This window comes from Podarcis tiliguerta (assembly GCF_965153285.1).
Source record: "Podarcis tiliguerta genome assembly, chromosome: 10".
In the NCBI taxonomy this organism is placed as follows: Eukaryota; Metazoa; Chordata; class Lepidosauria; order Squamata; family Lacertidae; genus Podarcis; species Podarcis tiliguerta.
The window spans coordinates 57133303-57151886 of NC_139543.1; the positions used below are offsets into that span (position 1 = coordinate 57133303).

General features: G+C 42.1%; 1 protein-coding gene and 1 long non-coding RNA gene across 55 annotated transcripts in view; one reads left to right on the forward strand and one right to left on the reverse strand.

The window, feature by feature from the left end:
• Positions 1-18584, forward strand: part of CACNA1C (calcium voltage-gated channel subunit alpha1 C) — a gene marked incomplete at its 5' end in the record, with an annotated part of 496619 nt that overhangs the window by 472450 nt on the left and 5585 nt on the right. For 32 of the 43 annotated variants that reach the window (XM_083401690.1, XM_083401679.1, XM_083401668.1 and 29 more), the window contains 11 exons: positions 861-957; positions 2821-2923; positions 6327-6428; positions 7087-7214; positions 10611-10745; positions 11950-12302; positions 13020-13052; positions 14824-14955; positions 15286-15383; positions 16738-16841; positions 17536-17859. In XM_083401690.1, coding sequence (XP_083257816.1) covers positions 861-957; positions 2821-2923; positions 6327-6428; positions 7087-7214; positions 10611-10745; positions 11950-12302; positions 13020-13052; positions 14824-14955; positions 15286-15383; positions 16738-16841; positions 17536-17859 — 1609 coding nt within the window. Of the gene's footprint in view, positions 1-860; positions 958-2820; positions 2924-6326; positions 6429-7086; positions 7215-10610; positions 10746-11949; positions 12303-13019; positions 13053-14823; positions 14956-15285; positions 16061-16500; positions 16842-17535; positions 17860-18584 lie in introns of those variants that run through there. The other 11 variants (XM_083401705.1, XM_083401704.1, XM_083401673.1 and 8 more) reach the window with 3 other exon arrangements.
• LOC310659268 overlaps positions 1-18584 on the reverse strand; it is a 139048-nt gene that overhangs the window by 101219 nt on the left and 19245 nt on the right. The window contains exon 3 of one of the 12 annotated variants that reach the window (XR_014502698.1): positions 2561-2745. The exons of 10 other annotated variants lie outside the window; for them this stretch is intronic. This is a non-coding gene — a long non-coding RNA (uncharacterized lncRNA). Of the gene's footprint in view, positions 1-2560; positions 2746-6442; positions 6571-18584 lie in introns of those variants that run through there. One more of the 12 variants, XR_014502699.1, reaches the window with a different exon arrangement.

Consider the following 18584-nt stretch of genomic DNA (forward strand, 5'->3'; position numbering starts at 1 on the left):
TCTGAATTAAGAGATAACTGATTTAAGTACGTTTTGTTGTAAAATCCTACCAATTCAATAAAAACCCATATTATCGTATGTGTTTTGCATCACTGCAACTTAAAAGCAAGAGTTAAGTTGCAATGCCCTGGTTTTTGTTAAAACTAACGTCATAAGGTATAGGCCCTAAATCAAAGCCTGTATCTGCTTCCTTTGCAACAGACACAGCATAGAATTCAATTGTTACAGTTTGCACTAGCTCCAGAAAAAAAATAACAACAGAATTTGCTATACACATACAGAAACAGTTGGAAAATATCCTGAAAATATAAGGTGATACAGGAAGGCAAAGCAATAGGCCAGAGAGCCTGAGATCCCAATTCTTCAATATGAACTTCTCAAAACTCAAGATGAACAATTCTCAGATTTAGTATTTCATTCCCAACACAGAATGCACAGCATATTTGAGATACTTTTTAAAAAAATTGTCTGGGTGAATCAAAAACCAGTAGAAGGGAACTGGCATGCAACTTGGGCCCTTAGCAATGAAGGCACTCAGGCTCACAGGATTGTATTTGACTCAGATAAACTCATATAGTGTAGGTGGAATTCAGTGTCATGTTATGATGATTGTTCCATCTGCACATGCATTTCTGACTGCCAGACACAATTTCTCCAATCCTTCCCCTGCATGCTATTTTGGGGGTTCTCTCAACTCTCTTAGAGGAGATGAGGGGAAGGTGCAGGGGCAAGAAGATGAGAAAAGCCCCACTGCACTAGCAGGAGTCCTTGCACTGATTCTCACTAGCACAATGAGTTAGTTAAATCTGGTCCTGTATTCCTAACTAAGTGACACGTCCCTTTTGCACTTTGTCCTATAGGGGACGTATCAAACACCTAGATGTGGTGACACTGCTCCGTCGGATACAGCCTCCACTGGGTTTTGGGAAACTCTGTCCTCACCGGGTAGCTTGCAAGGTATGACACTTCTTTCTTTTTACAAAGGCGATCACATTAACAGAATCTAATCTTTGTTTGCAGTGCTGTTTTTCTAGAAAAAGAGGTGCCGGAACTCACCTCCCTTGTTCTCTTATTATGGCAATGGCACCCATCTGATAGGTGCTGGAACTGAGTTCCGGATGAAAAAAGCCCTGTTTGTTTGAGACCTCTCACTAGATCCAGACATTAGTCCCTACTAAGCATTCTATGGCTCTCGTAGCAACTGGTGTTTAGGATATGGCAAAACTTGGATAATGTTGCCTCTCCAATTTAATGTCAACATGTCCCTTAGCTGCTGTGTTCTGATCAGACCTACCCACTATGGGGAGGGAATGTGAACTGATGTCGATTTGCTTTAAGAATATATCTCGTATTGGCCTGAATATAAGCCTCACTTTTCCGCCAAATTCTGACTGTGAAAAGTTACACTTATATTCGCAACCTTATGGTATGCAACCAGGAGTGTGGGGCAAACAGTGCCAGGAGCACAGCAAAGTGGCACCCACCCAATAATAATAATAATAACAATAATAATAATAATTTTATTTATACCCCACCCATCTGGCTGGGCCTCCCCAGCCACTCTTGCCGGCTTCCAAAAAAATATTAAAATACATCAAACATTAAAAGCTTCCCAAGGCCGAGAAGGGAGAGAGCACGGCTCCCCCACTCCCAGTATGCAGCCAGGAGCAGCGAGGAATGGAGCAGCTTATATTTGGGTATTTTTTCTTTTTCTCCCTCCAATTTTAAATGTGCAGCTTATATTCGGGCCAATACGGTATATCACACCTTTGTCCAAAAATGTGTATCAGGCCAGTGTATATAAAAAATTAAAATCCACAGCCATTTAAAATGCCTTCCTTGGGGAATGGGGGTTCCAATACAGAGAAGGCCCTGTTTTGAACATATATAATGTATTTCTCCTAAAGGTAGTACACATAGAAGGCCTCCTCTGATGATCTTAATACACAGAAAGGTTGATATGGGAGGAGGCACTCCTTCAGAAATATAAAGGACACCAACCTTTATCTTTTCCCTCCTCCAACCCCTTTCCTTTGGTATCATATTTTTCAGATTGCAAATAAATGTAGTAAATAAATAAATCCCAAACCCTGAGCCCAATTTTAGGTAGGCCTCAGTGCTGCAGCCATCTCCTGTCTAGACTTTTTGGTTGGACTACTGTCAGCTTCAGCAGCTGCCTGCATGTGTCTGCACAGGCCCATGTGGGTGTGAGAATGTGCCAGAGAGCAAGATGAGAGAGGTGACTGCAGCATGTAAGGACCGAGCCCTGTGGAACCCCACATTGAAGGTTCCACAGGGCTGAAAAGCATTCCCCAAGCAATACCCTCTGGGACTGACCACCCAGGTAGGACTGGAATCACTGCAAAGCAGTGCCACACACCCCTCCCCCAGTTCAGACAGTCGCTCCAGAAGGATACCATGGTCGATGGTATCAAAAGCTGCTGAGAGGTTGAGAAGAATTAACAGAGACATATCTCCCTTGTCAAACTCTGCCTCCTCCATCCTTTAGTGACTGGTAAGCCTCAGTAATTTACAGCCCTCTCACATGAACCCTGGAATAGAAAGTTTGAGAACTTCTGATTTAGTCTGTTGGTAGCTGGACAACAATGCAGCATTTTCCATGAAAACTTCTGGAAATGGTCACTTTTGGATGCAATATACCAAGTTTGTCCAGGAAGATTCAAAAGTCGAAAAAGAAAGAACCTGGGGGTGAGGGGTATAGCAGTATTTGAGTTAATCTTGAACCTGATAAGAGAAAAGCATATGAATAAATATAGTTCATTCAGCATAATATTTTCTCTATTTTTTCAATCCTCATAGCGCCTTGTGTCCATGAATATGCCACTAAATAGTGATGGGACTGTCATGTTTAATGCAACTTTGTTTGCACTGGTCAGAACAGCACTGAGGATCAAAACAGAAGGTAAGACCCTTAAGGTGCAGTATGAGTGTGTGGGATACTATCAAGGCTGGGCCATGGACAGCAGCAGTCTGGAGTGAGTCAGGAACCGGGAGTCAGGACTAAAGGCAAATACAGACCAAAGTGCCATTTATATTTAGACAGACATCCTAGTGACTGGGGTAAGCAGTTTAGTCACATTTTTAAGGTATGGTTTTTACACCTATAATGACTTATAATTTAATTCATAACAAATTAATTAATTCTTCAGTTTAGGCAGGTGTGCAGTCATGTACAAAATTATAACACCATTCTTTTGTGGCTGGCAGAGATATATGACTTTTCTGAAGGCTGTTCGCACATCCATGTCAGTATGTCAGAATACATGGGCCAAATGTGACAAATATGACTTTGCTTTTACCCTGTTCAAATTAACATTTACAAAGTGGCTGTCAACTAACTTTCAGGATTAATATAGTGATGTAGTAAAGCTAAGTTCATAATACAGAAAACTAGAACTGAGTACACAGTTAATTCATCATACTTCATTATGACTGTGATAATGTTTTATTGTGGTTTTATATTTGCTGGAAGCTGCCCAGAGTGGCTGTGGCAACCCAGTCAGATGGGCGGGGTACAAATAATAAAGTATTATTATCATCAATCTAGATCTATTTAAAGTTCATCCATAGCTACAATTGTTGTTACATGAAAGCCTTAAATCTCTAGCTATATAAGAATCACATTATACAAATGTGTTAATAGTAGCCTTGAGTTTTACTTGAAAAGGGTCAAGTTGACCCTAATTGCTAGTGTTTTTGCTGCTCTTGGAACTTCCTCCCGCTGAATGGAGTCTTTATTTGCACAACAGTTTTTCTTCCTGTATGTATCTGTATTCAGCATTATAACTATGTTAGACCTGGCTTTATCATTATACAGGGGTGTATTAGTTCTAGGATTATTTCCCCTGTATTTCTCACTCTAAGAATCCCTAGATTGTCTTCACACAACCTTTCCAATGAGAGAGGAGTATTCCCTTTTTTGGGGGGGGGGGGTAAATAAATTTTTATTGATTTCTTCTTTCCACAATAAGTGATAATTCCACAAATAGCATCAAAAACAGGTTTTCCTCCCTTTCCCCATATATACATTTATCCTTTCAACACTATCTCTTGCGAGATTCTTAAAATCTCGCTACTTCCCTCCATTTCCACTTCTGGTTCTTTATATATACCAAATTCTTCTGCATTTCCATATCTATGCTTAACCCATTATTATATCCTTAATTATCCAAATTTCTGGTAATTGCAAGAATTTAGTTGAAGCCTGTTAATGTTTCAGCTTGTTTATAATATTTTTGTACATATACAATAAATGTTTCCCACTCTTTTTTAAACTTCTCATTATCATGGTCTCTGAGCTTTGCCATCTCTGCATAGTCCATAAGTTTGATTTGCCATTCTTCTTTTGTTGGTATCATTTCTTCCTTCCATCTTTGAGCTAACAGGATCTGGGCTGCTGTTGTGGCGTACATAAATATCCTCTTCTGTTCTTTGGGTAGTTCAGCCCCTATTAATCCTATTAAGAAAGCTTCTGGTTTTTTTAACAAAAGACATTTTGAAATTTTTTTTCAATTCATTATAAATCATTTCCCAGAAAAACAAATACTTTTGAGGAAACAATACATATGTGCTAAGGAATATTCCTCTCTCAGTTTCTGGGAAATGAGAGAGAAGTAATCCTTAGCACATATGTATTGTTTCCTCAAAAGTATTTTTTTATGGTAAAATGCACAAGCTCACAGCAGTGTTGGGTGGCTGTAGTAATTTGTATCAAGCAAAAGATAATCTCACAGAAGTTTTAGGATTTTTTTATGAGTGCAGATCCCAAAATCTGCTCTGTGCATAACCAGAAGGGAGAACATTTGTAAGTAAGTGAGTTGTTGTTTAGTCGTTTAGTCGTGTCCGACTCTTCGTGACCCCATGGACCAGAGTACGCCAGGCACTCCTGTCTTCCACTGTCTCCCGCAGTTTGGTCAAACTCATGCTGGTAGCTTCGAGAATACTGTCCAAACATCTTGTCCTCTGTCGTCCCCTTCTCCTTGTGCCCTCCATCTTTCCCAACATCAGGGTCTTTTCCAGGGAGTATTCTCATCTCATGAGGTGGCCAAAATCTTGGAGCCTCAGCTTCAGGATCTGTCCTTCCAGTGAGCACTCAGGGCTGATTTCCTTACGAATGGATAGGTTTGATCTTCCTGCAATCCATGGGACTCTCAAGAGTCTCCTCCAGCACCATAATTCAAAAGCATAAATTCTTCGGCGATCAGCCTTCTTTATGGTCCAGTGAGTAGGTAGTATTTAATACTACACCATTTCAGTCAAATCTATCCCCAATCTGAAGAAAGGAGTTGGGGGTTCCTTACTAGGATGTACGCAAGTGGGGATTTCCCTGCCGCATTCTGCCCCCACCCCATTCCAGCCTGTTCCGCCCCCTTTCGATGCCAAAAACTGTGTGTGTGTGCAAGTCACATGTGACTTGAACTCACGCGAGTGTGGTGTTGCCTGTATCATCTTTTTTTGTCCTCCCCTAACATTAAGCGGTTTGGACTCTGTTATGGTAGAAATCAATAAAATCATAGGTACTGACCTTCCATTTGACCTGTTCTTTATTCTGTTTGGATTTACAAAATGCTAGGTGAAAATGTGAAAATGGTAACTCACCTTTCAATAGCAGCAGTAGAAAAAGACAACCCTGCTTTCATTGATTAATGGTGTCTGAAGGTATCAGATATGGCTTACTCAGTCAAACTGACTAATATGATAACAATTAGAGAAGGGAGACAGCAAAATGTGTATTTATTGATAAATAGAGTTTCTTTACCATGTTTTAAGGTGGATTTAAGCAACAGTGCTTGTGTTCTGTGAACTTTGCTTTTGCAATTAATACTGCAAGCTTTGCAATATATGGTTACATAACTGCATATACAGTGGTACCTCGGGTTACATACGCTTCAGGTTACAGACTCCGCTAACCTAGAAATATTACCTTGGGTTAAGAGCTTTGCTTCAGGATGAGAACAGAAATCGTGCTCCAGCAGCGCGGCGGCAGCAGGAGGCTCCATTAGCTAAAGTGGTGCTTCAGGTTAAGAACGGACCTCTGGAACGAATTAAGTATGTAACTAGAGGTACTACTGTATTATTATGTACATCTTGTATATTCACCAATAAATAAATAAATAAAATGCATGCCCTTCTGCTTTATCCACATGCAGTCTCTCACACCATGCTATGCAGTCATAAAAACCAGCAAAAAGTTTTTTTCCCCCCTTCATTTTTTTGTACAGGCTTAATTGTGTTTGCTAGAATCAAAGATGTTTCTGAGAGACTTGTCTTAAAATTACTTCTCGGGCTACTGTTTCTTCTGGCAGGTAACTTGGAGCAAGCAAATGAAGAGCTGCGTGCAATAATTAAAAAGATTTGGAAGCGCACCAGCATGAAGCTGTTGGATCAGGTTGTGCCCCCAGCAGGTGGTGAGCATACCTTTTTTCTGTATTTAATACTGAAGGACAAATCAATATTTTTCCATGCAAAGAAATATTATTTATGATGGCGATGGCTAGACAAGTACTGTAATAGCCAAGAACGGGAAATGACAAGCTGAACCTCTGGTACCTGGGTATTAGTGAGTAGAAATCTGCATTAACAGAAAAAATTACAAAACAGTTGAGAGCAGCCAAACAGATATAGACAACTTTATTGAAAAAATGTATTTTTCTTACTACTTTTGGAAACAAAAGAACACTATGTAAGGCATTTAGATACACATGACAAACTCTGATGTGCATTTTAGGATAAGATATATGAAAAGCTACTCCCTATTGTTATCAGTTATACACTTAAATAAGTACACTGATATGTATACAATCTCCCTTTCTACCTACCATTATTTGTTCCTCTTTCTATTCTGCTTACATGTTAAACATGGAACAATAAAATATATATTTTTAATACTCTGTAACATGCTCAGTAATTACTTGGAAAAGAGAAGCCTAGCTTCTCTTTACAGTATATGAGAATAACTACTTGCCTGGCTGGACATTACCACCAGTAAATAACTATGCCCTGGTGAATGAGAAATCAACAAATAAATATAATTGTTTTCAGCTTCTTCTATGCTTTTAAACTTAGATGATGAGGTAACAGTTGGAAAGTTTTATGCTACATTCCTGATTCAAGAGTATTTCCGAAAATTCAAGAAACGCAAAGAACAGGGCCTTGTTGGCAAACCTTCACAGAGGAATGCTCTTTCCCTCCAGGTAAGAAACAGATATTGCTTAATGTTATGCTACTGATCCACCACATCCACCATTTCCATAGTCTTTCCTCCAAAGATATAAACCAACGAATCTCAAACTGTGGGAACATTGGGGAGGTACAACATCCTATTTGATGAGTCCCAGACCTAATTTTAAATGTATTCTGACTAAAACCCCATTGAATGCCAGCTTTATGCCCCTCCAAGACTTGGCTATACCAGGTATCCTTTTGTGTACTTTTTATTGATTGTGCTTAGCTCCTGAGAACAAGCTTTGATTTTTCACAGGCTTTTCATTTCTATGATACCTTAATAGACACTCCCATTTATCTAAACCACTGAGCCTCTTGGGCTTGCCGATCAGAAGGTCGGCAGTTCGACGGGGCGAACAAAGGTGTCATGACACCTGGGGTGGCAAACCGCTATGTGCGATGCATGTGTGGCGTTGCTACATACGCCGTACATAGTGGGTTGCTGGTGGCAGTGCTCCAGCGCCGTACGGACGGTGCCGGGATCCTCTGCTTGCAGCTGCCGCTGCAAATGGAGAATCCTCCATTCGTGGCGGTAGTGGCGATGGAAGGATCCCACCCGCCGTCCGTGCAGCGCCGGTGGCAAACCGCTATGTACAGCACTTGTGCGGCGGCGTTACATACAGCGCATGCATGTGGCACCACACATGCACTGTACATAGTGGTTTGCTGCAAGCGCCAGGATCCTCTGCTTGCAGCCGCGAATGGAGAATCTTCCACATGCGGTGGCGCGATGGCTGCTTGAGCCCCCGCGGGGTGCCTTCTTGTCACCCCCCCCGACATGGCACCCAAGGCACACTGCCCCCCCCCCCCGTTGCGATGCCACTGCAGTTCGAATCCGCAAAACGGGGTGAGCTCCTGTTGCTTTGTCCCAGCTTCTGCCAACCTAGCAGTTTGAAAGCATATCAGTGCAAGTAGATAAATAGGTACCGCTGCAGTGGGAAAGTAAATGGTGTTCTGTGTGCTCTGGCACTTGTCACATTCCTCCATGCACCAGTAGCTATTTAGTCATGCTGGCCACATGACCTGAAAAGCAAATGCTGGCTCCCTCACCCTGAAAAGCAAGATGAGCACCACACCCCATAGTCGCCTTTGACTGGACTTAACTATCCAGGGGTCTTTTACCTTTTTTACCTTTATCTACTCCAATATTAGAATAAGCTTCTGCGGTCATGTAGTTTGCCAGTTTTTGCTTAAAAGTGAAAACTGAAACTAGCTTCTAGCAATGGAGAGGCGAGAAGAGGCTACTTATGCCCTTCCTTGCACAACAGCTTTGCAATGTATGCCAGTTGCATCCCCAACTGTCTGGTTGCTGCCACCACACTCCCTATTAACCGCTATAAGTCCCAGGTTAGGTGAAATCTGGGAGGTCAGATAATTGCTTCTAAAGGGACACTGTCCTGGCCCTTGCTGCCAGATTAAGAACTCAAACTTGGGTTTCTGTTTCTTCCAAACTACATAATGCACAAATCTATTATATATAGAAATGGCTAAGCATGAATTGAAATGTTGATCCAATAAATTCTACAACCCTGCCTCTTCCTTTTGAAAAGCAGGATGGGAGCAAGCCTTAGCATGGCAAAAGACAGGCATTTCTCCTCTGGGTAGGCAATGAGGAACTTCTGTGAGTGGGCGCCAGCATCTGCATAACCATGACAAAAGAGATGCGGACTCAGTATCCAACTTATTCTCCAGCAGAGAATTCCTCACTAGTAGAATATAATTTTGTCTTCCATTCTGTACCCTCGCTTTGCACCCATTTCCCTCCCTCTCCTTTCCCTTCCCTCCTCCGTTTGTCCACACTGCTTGCACAGACCATGACCATGGTAACCTCCTTCATCCTCCTCCTCCTCCTCCAGGAGTGAATCACTCACACAAAATGGTTGCTACCTGTAGTTGCATGGGGTGGGAAGGGGATCCTGTAGGGGTATAATGTGGAGGAAGTGGCAGTGGGGTTGGCAAGTGGAGCAAGCAAGGACGCAACCGCTAGTTAAGAATAACAAAGAAGGAAGAGGGAAAACAGATAAAGCAGAATATTTAAAATAACAGGAACTTGTTGGTTCAAAGCTATCTAACCTAATTATGTGACTTACAAAAAAGGCTTCTGTTCTAGTGAACAATGCAGTGTAGATGCCAGCTGCAGAGTGTTATGATGGTCAATGAGGGACAAGAGACCCTGATGTGAAGGATCCCGATATGAGTGGCCAAAACCTGCATGGGCACAGTCCATGTTTTAAGGTTTTCCTTTCCATATTGGGTTGAGTGACAGCTGGCACTTTTTTAGCCAGAGCACAGGTCACATCTGCAAACACCTTTAGGGAAGTTGGGGGAGATGGTAGTCATCTCCTGGGAATATGGGGAAGTGCCTATCTGAGGAACTGATATTTCTTGATGTTGTTGCCAGACTGAACTTGGTGTGTGCTTTTGTACTGGTAGGTGGTTATGCCTGGTTCATTCAAGCAAAATGTAGGGCAAGAGAGCAGAGCTTTTCTCCACATGTCTTACTAAGGAGAAATAACTAGGTTAAAATTCAAGTTCCATATTGGATTTTTTATATAGATTTTTGGTATAGGACCTCAAGAGTAGCTGGTGAGAGACATGCAGCTGAGCTGGAGCTACCAGCTCAAACCTGCTAAGTTTCTGAGCTAGAATAGGCTTATTTCCTCCTAAGGTAAGGGGAAGTGACATAGCTAAGCCTGACAGGACAGCTTACTCTATGACATTGACTCCTTCACGCATTAATTAGACTAACTGCATTTTTCGCCCTATAGGATGCACTGTCCCATAAGGCGCACCTAGTTTTTTGGGGGGGAAATAAAGGCCAAAAAATTTATTCCTCCCCCCCAGGCGTGGGGCTGGGGAAGCCCGAGCTTCCCCCGACCCCAGCCCCCAAAACAGGCAACTCTCTGCAAGCAGCGGGAGCCCAGCGCTGGGCTCCCGTGCCTTGCGGAGAGCTGCGCGAAGTCTGGGCGCACTGAGCCCAGCGCGCCCAGGCTTCAGCATGCAGGCAACTCTCCGCAAGCTGTGGGAGCCCAGCGCCGGGCTCCTGCGCCTTGCGGAGAGCTGCGCGAAGTCTGGAGAGCGAGAGGGGTCGGTGCGCACCAACCCCTCTCGCTCTCCAGGCTTCAGCGAAAGCCTGGATTCGCCCCATAGGACGCACACACATTTCCCCTTCATTTTTGGAGGGGGAAAAGTGCATCCTATAGGGCGAAAAATACTGTAAGTCCATTGGCTATATGAGGCTGGTCACCCCACCACCACAACATCCCATTTCATTGAGCCTCAGTAGCTCTTAGGTGCCCAATTCCAAGTAAGTTTCACTATTTTTTCTCTAACCTACTGATGTGCTAAATTATACTATTTTACAGGCTGGTTTGCGCACATTACATGATATTGGACCAGAAATTCGACGGGCAATCTCTGGAGACTTAACAGCTGAAGAAGAATTAGACAAGGCCATGAAAGAAGCTGTTTCTGCTGCCTCTGAAGATGATATTTTCAGAGTAAGTACTTTTCTAAAAACCTCCATTGGCCTATGGAATTAGATCATATTCTAACATATCAAATCACAAAAATCAAATAAGTCTGTTATATCCAACAAGAAGCAATGTCCCCTGATTCTGTCAGATCAATAATTAAGGTTGGTTGTTTGGGGGGTGGATTGCTTCTTTAGGTTTAACAATGTACTAGGGAGCAGCTGGGGGACGCGGGTGGCGCTGTGGATTAAACCACAGAGCCTAGGACCTGCCGATCGAAAGGTCGGCGGTTCGAATCCCCGCGGCGGGGTGAGCTCCCGTCATCAGTCCCAGCTCCTGCCAACCTAGCAGTTTGAAAGCACCCCAAAAAGTGCAAGTAGATAAATAGGGACCGCTATCCAGCAGGAAGGTAAACGGCGTTTCCGTGTGCTGCGCTGGTTCGCCAGCTGCAGCTTAGTCATGCTGGCCACGTGACCCGGAAGCTGTCTGCGGACAAGTGCCGGCTCCCGGCCTTTTGAGCGAGATGAGCGCGCAACCCTAGAGTCGGTCATAACTGGCCCTGATGGGCAGGGGTACCTTTACCTTTAGGGAGCAGCTTGTCTGCACTTTTCTCTCTCCCTAGATTGGTGTCAACAAGATGAAACCTCATTCACTTCTCTCCTTAGATGGCAGTTAATTATGGAGGCTTAAAATTTGTCTTGCTTAATGTAAATAGCCTTAGGGACCCTATAAAGCCTGCACAAGTTGCCACTGCCCTGAAGAGGATGTGCCCTGATATAGTTATGCTTCAGGAGGTATATCAGTGAAGGAGGTCTTCTCAGTGGCTGTTAAAAAGCACCTGGATTGATGACTAGCTCTGCTCTTTTGGGAAGATAGCATGTCAACAGCACAAGCCATTTGGATGTTCCAGAAGTAGGCCAGGGCTTTGTGGTGCATCTTGGGACAGCCTTAAAATGGGATTAAACAAATTCATGGAGAATTAAGCTATCAATAGCTATTAGCCATGATAGCTTATGTTCGACCTCCACTGCCAGGGGCAGTATGCCTCTGAACACCAGCTGCTGAGAATCATAAATGGGAGAGTGGTTCCCTTCATGTCCTGCTTGAAATATTGGTGAAAATAATGACCATGCCTCATTTCAAACAATACTGCATGCATGCATAAAATAAATACATTGTAAGTGTCTATTTGACCCACTCACTAAGAATATGTTTTTGATTTTGTTCACAGAGAGCAGGTGGCTTGTTTGGAAATCATGTCGGTTACTACCAAAGTGATGGCAGAAGTTCATTCCCTCAGACATTCACCACTCAGCGCCCTTTGCACATCAATAAATCTAGCAGCAATCAGGGAGACACTGAATCCCCATCCCATGAGAAGCTTGTGGATTCCACTTTCACTCCAAGCAGCTACTCATCATCCGGCTCCAATGCTAACATCAACAATGCCAACAACACTGCCTTGAGTCGCTTCCCCAGCCCACCAAGCTACCCCAGCACTGTCAGTACTGTGGAAGGCCACGGCACCCCTCTATCACCCACTGCACGGATCCAAGAAGTTCCTTGGAAGCTTGGCTGCAGAAGGTAAAGAGCAGTAACTGTAGCAGTAGTTCTATTATTTCCTATAAATATAGGGATATTTATATTTTGCATTCTTGCCCCTCCTTTGCTCTTTGCACAGTTGTAGGCCATCCATATATGTAAAGAGCCACACAGGTCCCAGCCTAATATATGATCTGGGGAATGAAATAATAACCATAGGGAACAAGACTTGAGAGAGTTTGTGTTTCTCAAATAGAGATGAAATGAACATTATTGTCTAGTAGAAAAGTATTAGTACAACAACTAAGCATCTGCTGTAAAGATGATTTGACACCTCTGCTTTGAATTGATGGAAAGTGAGCTTGCTAACATAGCCCTGTTGCTAACATAGCCCTGTCATACTACACTGGGCAACATTTTGGCAAATGCAATGTGTTTCAAACTCATATTTTTAAAAATCTCAGTGTTTAGCAATAAAGTCCTTGGTTAATTTTAGCATTTAAGAAATGGTAGTTATCATTCATAATATAACTCATTCTTTGATTTTCAGATGAGTTTACATCCATTTACATAAATGTAACTAAGTCTAGAGCAGTCAAGTTTCTTTTGCAAGACAAATGCTTTTGCAAGAACTAGTATTGTTCTATTTTTCTACTTTTTCCTGCAAATCCAAAAGAAATCCAAATATATTTTATTTATTTTTCCTTTCCATCTATATTCCTGATTTGATCTTCTTTTCCTTCCTATACTTCCCTGAAGAACTAGGACACATTACTATGAAACACTGGGGCGGTAGGTCTTTCTCTTCCTGCTCTTAACATACTTGGGATATAAGTTACTTTATAGACTGATATTAAATATAAACTATTTATTTTCAGTACTGACAGACCTAGTGAGAGAGCAAGAGATCACATCACTGAACAAATAAATGATTACCGTAATTTGTTGTAATGTAGGGCATAGACTTACAATAAATTAATTTGAATGAGTTATGCAGAGCACTTATACGTCATTTTGTAACTAATTCTGCGTGCTCAGGTCAAACTACAAACTATGTGGGAGAGCCCTGACTGATCTTCCAACTTTCTTTGAAAAATTACAGAAATGTGCTTGTATGTTCAAGCACAGTGAATCTGCTGCCTGGTGCCTTATGAACATGAAAGAAATACCATACACAGGACTACGTTCTTGGATCAAAACAAGCCACAACTTTATTGATTACAGATCTAAGTGGACTTTGGCCTGGGCATTGGGTGATTATCAGTTCAATCAGCCCACCTGGTGGCAGTCAGCAGAATGCTGTGCTGGATGAGGATGTGTCCCCTTTTTAACCCTGGGAAGCAAACCTAAGTGGAGACTGCAGGCAGTCTCCAGTTGGCTCTGCTGCTCAAGTGATGCTTCCCAAAGCCTGTCTGTGATTCGCCAATTTCACAGGCAGGCAAATTCAAATTAAATTCCTTTTTAAAAAATATTGAATAGTAGTTGTGGGGAACTCCTCATCTATTCAGAGTGGCACTAGAGCTGGAATAAATGTTTGACCTTTCACCTGTGCTGTTTGCTAGAATAACACCCAGAGAGAGAGAGCTGTAATTTGCCTTGTGGAGACAAATAGTGACTTATCCTTTACACCACAAAAGGCAAATAGTAGGTTTGAGGGGAATTCAAAACAGTGTAGGAATATTACAAATGCCCCCTGCCCCACTACTGCTCTGAACAATTTGTGGTCTCCTGTGACTTCATTTAAGGTCTTGTTCTTTTAAAACTGGGAGACCTATCATGAATCTCCAGCATACCATATAATCTGGTCCCCCCAAGTCTTTTTTTTCTGCTCTTTCAATGCATTTTTAAGTATGAAATGATTAGTCCAGTCTGATTCAGTGGTGATGAGTTCAAAATAATGCTGTTATTTCACATTGACGTAGAAAGATTTTATTTTTCCACCAAATATTAATAACTGATAAATGTAAAGTAACAGTAATAGGAAACGGCTTAAGTAATCAATATAGGTTGTGGACACCAATTACAGTTTACCTTTGCTTTATAGGCAAGTTCTTCAGCAGTTATATCTCAGTATAGCATCAACAGGGGAAAGTGTCATATAAGCCCTGAATAAGCTACATAAACATTTGCTTGATCAATCAGTTTGTATCTCAGGTCTGTTTCTCCAAGCTTCTACAGTTAAGATTGCAGTGTTGTATCTTGGAGTTTATTTATTTAATATATTTATTTATATACCACTTCCTAAGTTCCTAAGTTGTGGTTTAAAAAGTTATCACTTTAGCGTGATTTTGGGAAGTGACGCAAAAGTTCTATTTCAGAAGTATGGACAAGCATGAAGAACATGAAGCCTAAAGTACATGCTTTTTGTCCCCACCCTCACCCATCTCAAAATTTCCATGTTAATTCTGACAAAGTTAAGGGCTATACGTAAGGACTGCATCACACTTTTCTCATAATTTATGTTTTGTGTGTTTTATTTGAATGGATGTGTTATAAAATAATGCAAAAAGAATATGTGTTTCTACATTGCCTTCACTATTTCTATTTCTCTTATATTCATTAGATCCTGTTCCAGAGACAGTCAGGTGGCTATTGTTTGTGAGGAGGAGACTTGTCAAGAGGAAGAGAAATATGACGAGCAACTGAATGAAGAAATTGAGTACTGTGGTGAACCAAAGCTGGTACCAACTGAAATGTGAGTATTTTGCTATTGCAGCCAAGTAGGGGTTGTTAGGTTTGTGGGAGGGGGGCGTCCTGCAACTCCAAACTCATAAAGCAAAAATCCCAGAGTTCCCATGTATTTCAAGCAAGGGAGTGAGGCTAAGAGTATACTTACACTGCCATTTTTCTCCATCCAACCATAGCACAGTTTGACCCTAGACTCTTATCCTAGCTTCCAGTCCTAATAGCACAAATCATCCCACGTGTTGCAGGATGGGACAATATATTTCCAATCTGTACTAACTCATACCTCAAATAGGAGCCATGTCCTCATTTGAAGCTAACTTGTCCTTTTCCATTACAGGCTCTCATGTAAAGATGATGAACACAGACAGTTAACTCCACCTGAAAACAACATTAGATACTCTCCAAAGAGTGGGTTCCTGCATTCCTCATCACTAAGTAATAATTCCAGCTTCATATGACAAACATGAAACGATCTCTCTTCAGAATTTGTAACCGCAAGCATTTTTACTACATGGGCGTGTTGGGAGTACTGGGGTTCAGCCAATTTGAAAAACATTGGCACCTACAAAAAAATATTCCGCAGCTGTGGGAATTGTTAGGCTGCCTGTTTTAACTTTTTCAAAGCAGAATAGTTCTAATTCTCTCAAATAGCAAATGGGGTTGTAAACCTTTCTCAACTGTACTACTTATACAACAGGTACATAGTCCAATGACAGAATATTTCACTACCCCCCAAAATACCCTTTAAAAATTCTGACATATGTAAAACTAGGCACGCTAGGGAGAAAGATAGATTGGAACCCTTCTATCAGACAGCATGTTTTCTTTCTTCAGTGATTCCCCATCCAAACATTATGTCAGCCTCCACCTGCATTTTGATAGTACAGTCCAGACACAGGTTTGCCATCTCAGTGCGATGCAGGCCAAAAATCACATCTCATATAAAAGAGATGTGATCGGTCTCCAACCTGTATCTGAATGTGGCAGCAGGAAGGAACCAATTGAAAATGCTTAACCTTTTCTGTATTTGCTGATTTTCTCCTGCAAATCCACCCCCTTTTTCTTTCCAATCAGGCTTATTTCCAGTCTCGGATTCTAACTAGGGTAAAAGGGTGCTGTAACGGTTCTAGGGGTTGCTCGTGCGTAAGCCGGTGCAAACACCTGGCTGGGTTGCCTGAGTGAACCTTTTCTGTCCGGACAGCCACTCACCCGTGGCTGTCTCAATCGCTGGCAGAATCCGTCAGTGGGCGTTTCTTAAACTTCTTCCAGCAAAGAAGCTCTTTGACGCCTAGTCTCCTCCTACTCTCTCTGCGCGAAAGCCTTCTGCGCAAGGAGGGCGTAGGCAGCGGAGGACCTCTACTCTCCCCGCTGGTCCCCGGCAAGGAGTCATGGGACCGCCTCGCCGCTTCCCCCATCTGCCCCCCTTCTCCACTGGTGCTACGCTGATTCTCTTCCCCAGAAGATGGGCTGCCTCTCCCACTCCCGGGACGCTCTCTGGAATCCCTCTGGATTTTGCTCTCTCCCTCCGGCACTGATGGCAGTTCCCTGACAGGTGCTAAAAACAAAAAGAGTTGCAAGAGATCAGTGGTGTGCAGGAAAATATTGTGCATCTGCCTCTACCTGCCTGTTCTCCTCTGCAAATACCCTACCCCTTTATTAGTGATACAAGGCAAATATACAAATAAGAACCTATGTTTGCATCATAAAATGTTACATGAAGTTCCACCCCTAATTGTGTTATGAAAGCAGCTTAAAATATTATCACACTTCTGTGCAACTGGCTTTGCAGGTCGAAGAGCATCCTTTCATCTGGAGTGTCTTAAGAGACAGAAAAATCAGGGTACGGAAGTCCCACAGAAGACAGCAGTGCCCTTGCATGTGGTACATCATCAGGTAAGCATTCATCAGTGAACATCTAACTATGGGATCACACTCTCACTAGGTATGCTTCTGAACTCAGCTGTTTCTGGATTGGGGACAGACAGCAATGGCCAGAAATGCTGATTTATCAATTACGTCTTATATGCCACCTGTACCTTCCTGAAAAACAAGAGTTTAGCAATTACTGTTGCCTTGGTGATCTTTCAGTTCAATTGTTGCATTGTACTGTATATAATCCAAAACATTCAGAAACCAAAGTGCAGCTTCTGACTGGCTGCAGGAAGCTCCTGCAGCCAACTAGAAGCCCTGTCGGACGTTTGGCTTCCAAAATAGTTTGCAAACCCGAACAGTCACTTCTAGGTTTGTGGCGTTTGGGAGCCAAAACGTTCGAGAACTATGCTGTTCGAAAACCAAGGTACAACTGTATATGCAGAGTAAAGAAGTATTTTCTTTTGTCTCTCTTGAATCCCCCTACATTCAGCTTCATTGGATGACCCCAGGTTACAGTATTATGAGAAAGGGAGAAGGGTTTTTCTCCCTGTCCATTTCTACCATATGCATAATTTCATACAACTCTACCATATACTCCTCTATTTACCTTAAGAAACCCTTTTTCTAAGTCAGCTTGTACAGTTTCTTTTCTCATATTATGATTCAACTTGCAGCCATCATCATGTACAATGTTCTCCTTTCTCTCTATCTATAGGCACTAGCAGTTGCAGGCCTGAGTCCTCTTCTTCAAAGAAGCCATTCACCCCTAAGATCATCTCGGTCATGTGCCACACCCCCTGCCACACCCTGTATACAAGATTGGTTACAGCAGCCTATTAAAACCTTGCGGCTTGAAGGAGAGGAATCCAATGAGAAACTCAATAATAGCTTCCCATCAATACATTGCAGCTCCTTGTATTCTGATAGCCCCAGCTCTAGCAGCACTCGAAAAGCCAGGCCGGTCTCCCTCACAGTTCCTAGTCAGACCAGAGAGTGTGGCAGACAATTTCAAGGCAGCGCTAACAGCCTTGTTGAAGCGGTAAGTTGATGTGGTATTGGTAACTGATGTCACAATCATGACACTTATGGAGATCAGGCCCCAAAGTTACATGTATTCTATGCAATACAATATATTTCATGGACACAAATATAGGAGGTTAAGCTTACTTTTCCTTTAGATGAATCCAAAAGTCTTACAATTCTTAGATAGACCATTAATCTGAACAAGACCGCCAGTTTTTATCCCAGTCATGCAGTTTTTGAGATCCCTGTGAATTCTTTTACAAAAGTAATTAACAGTAAATGTATGAAAGGAAAATAATTCCTTATGTAGGATATAAAGTTTGTCAAATAGAAACAGGGAGGTTGGGCCTGAGGGCAGGGGTTTATTAAAATGTTTACGTAATTGTCCAAGGCCGTTAATATCCCCACTATTATAGCCTGCCCTCTTGATCAAGATTGCTATTCTATTCCTATAACCAGAATGTTCTATAAAGCAAAAGCTTTATCTGCTAGCACAAATATACAGAAGTGTAGTTTAATAAAAAACAGTTATTAAATGAACTAAACTGCATTTGTACTGTAGGCAGGAAGCTGTCAGGAGATATGTTAGCATGTAGCATCTCTGGCAGAAATGGCCAGTAGTGTAGGTTTGAAGCAAGAGAAACCCAATTTTTTTTTTTCTAAATACTGTGAGTATTTCACTTTATTTATCTATACTAGCAAGTGAATAAAACAAAATTGGCTCAAAGTGCAATCCTAACC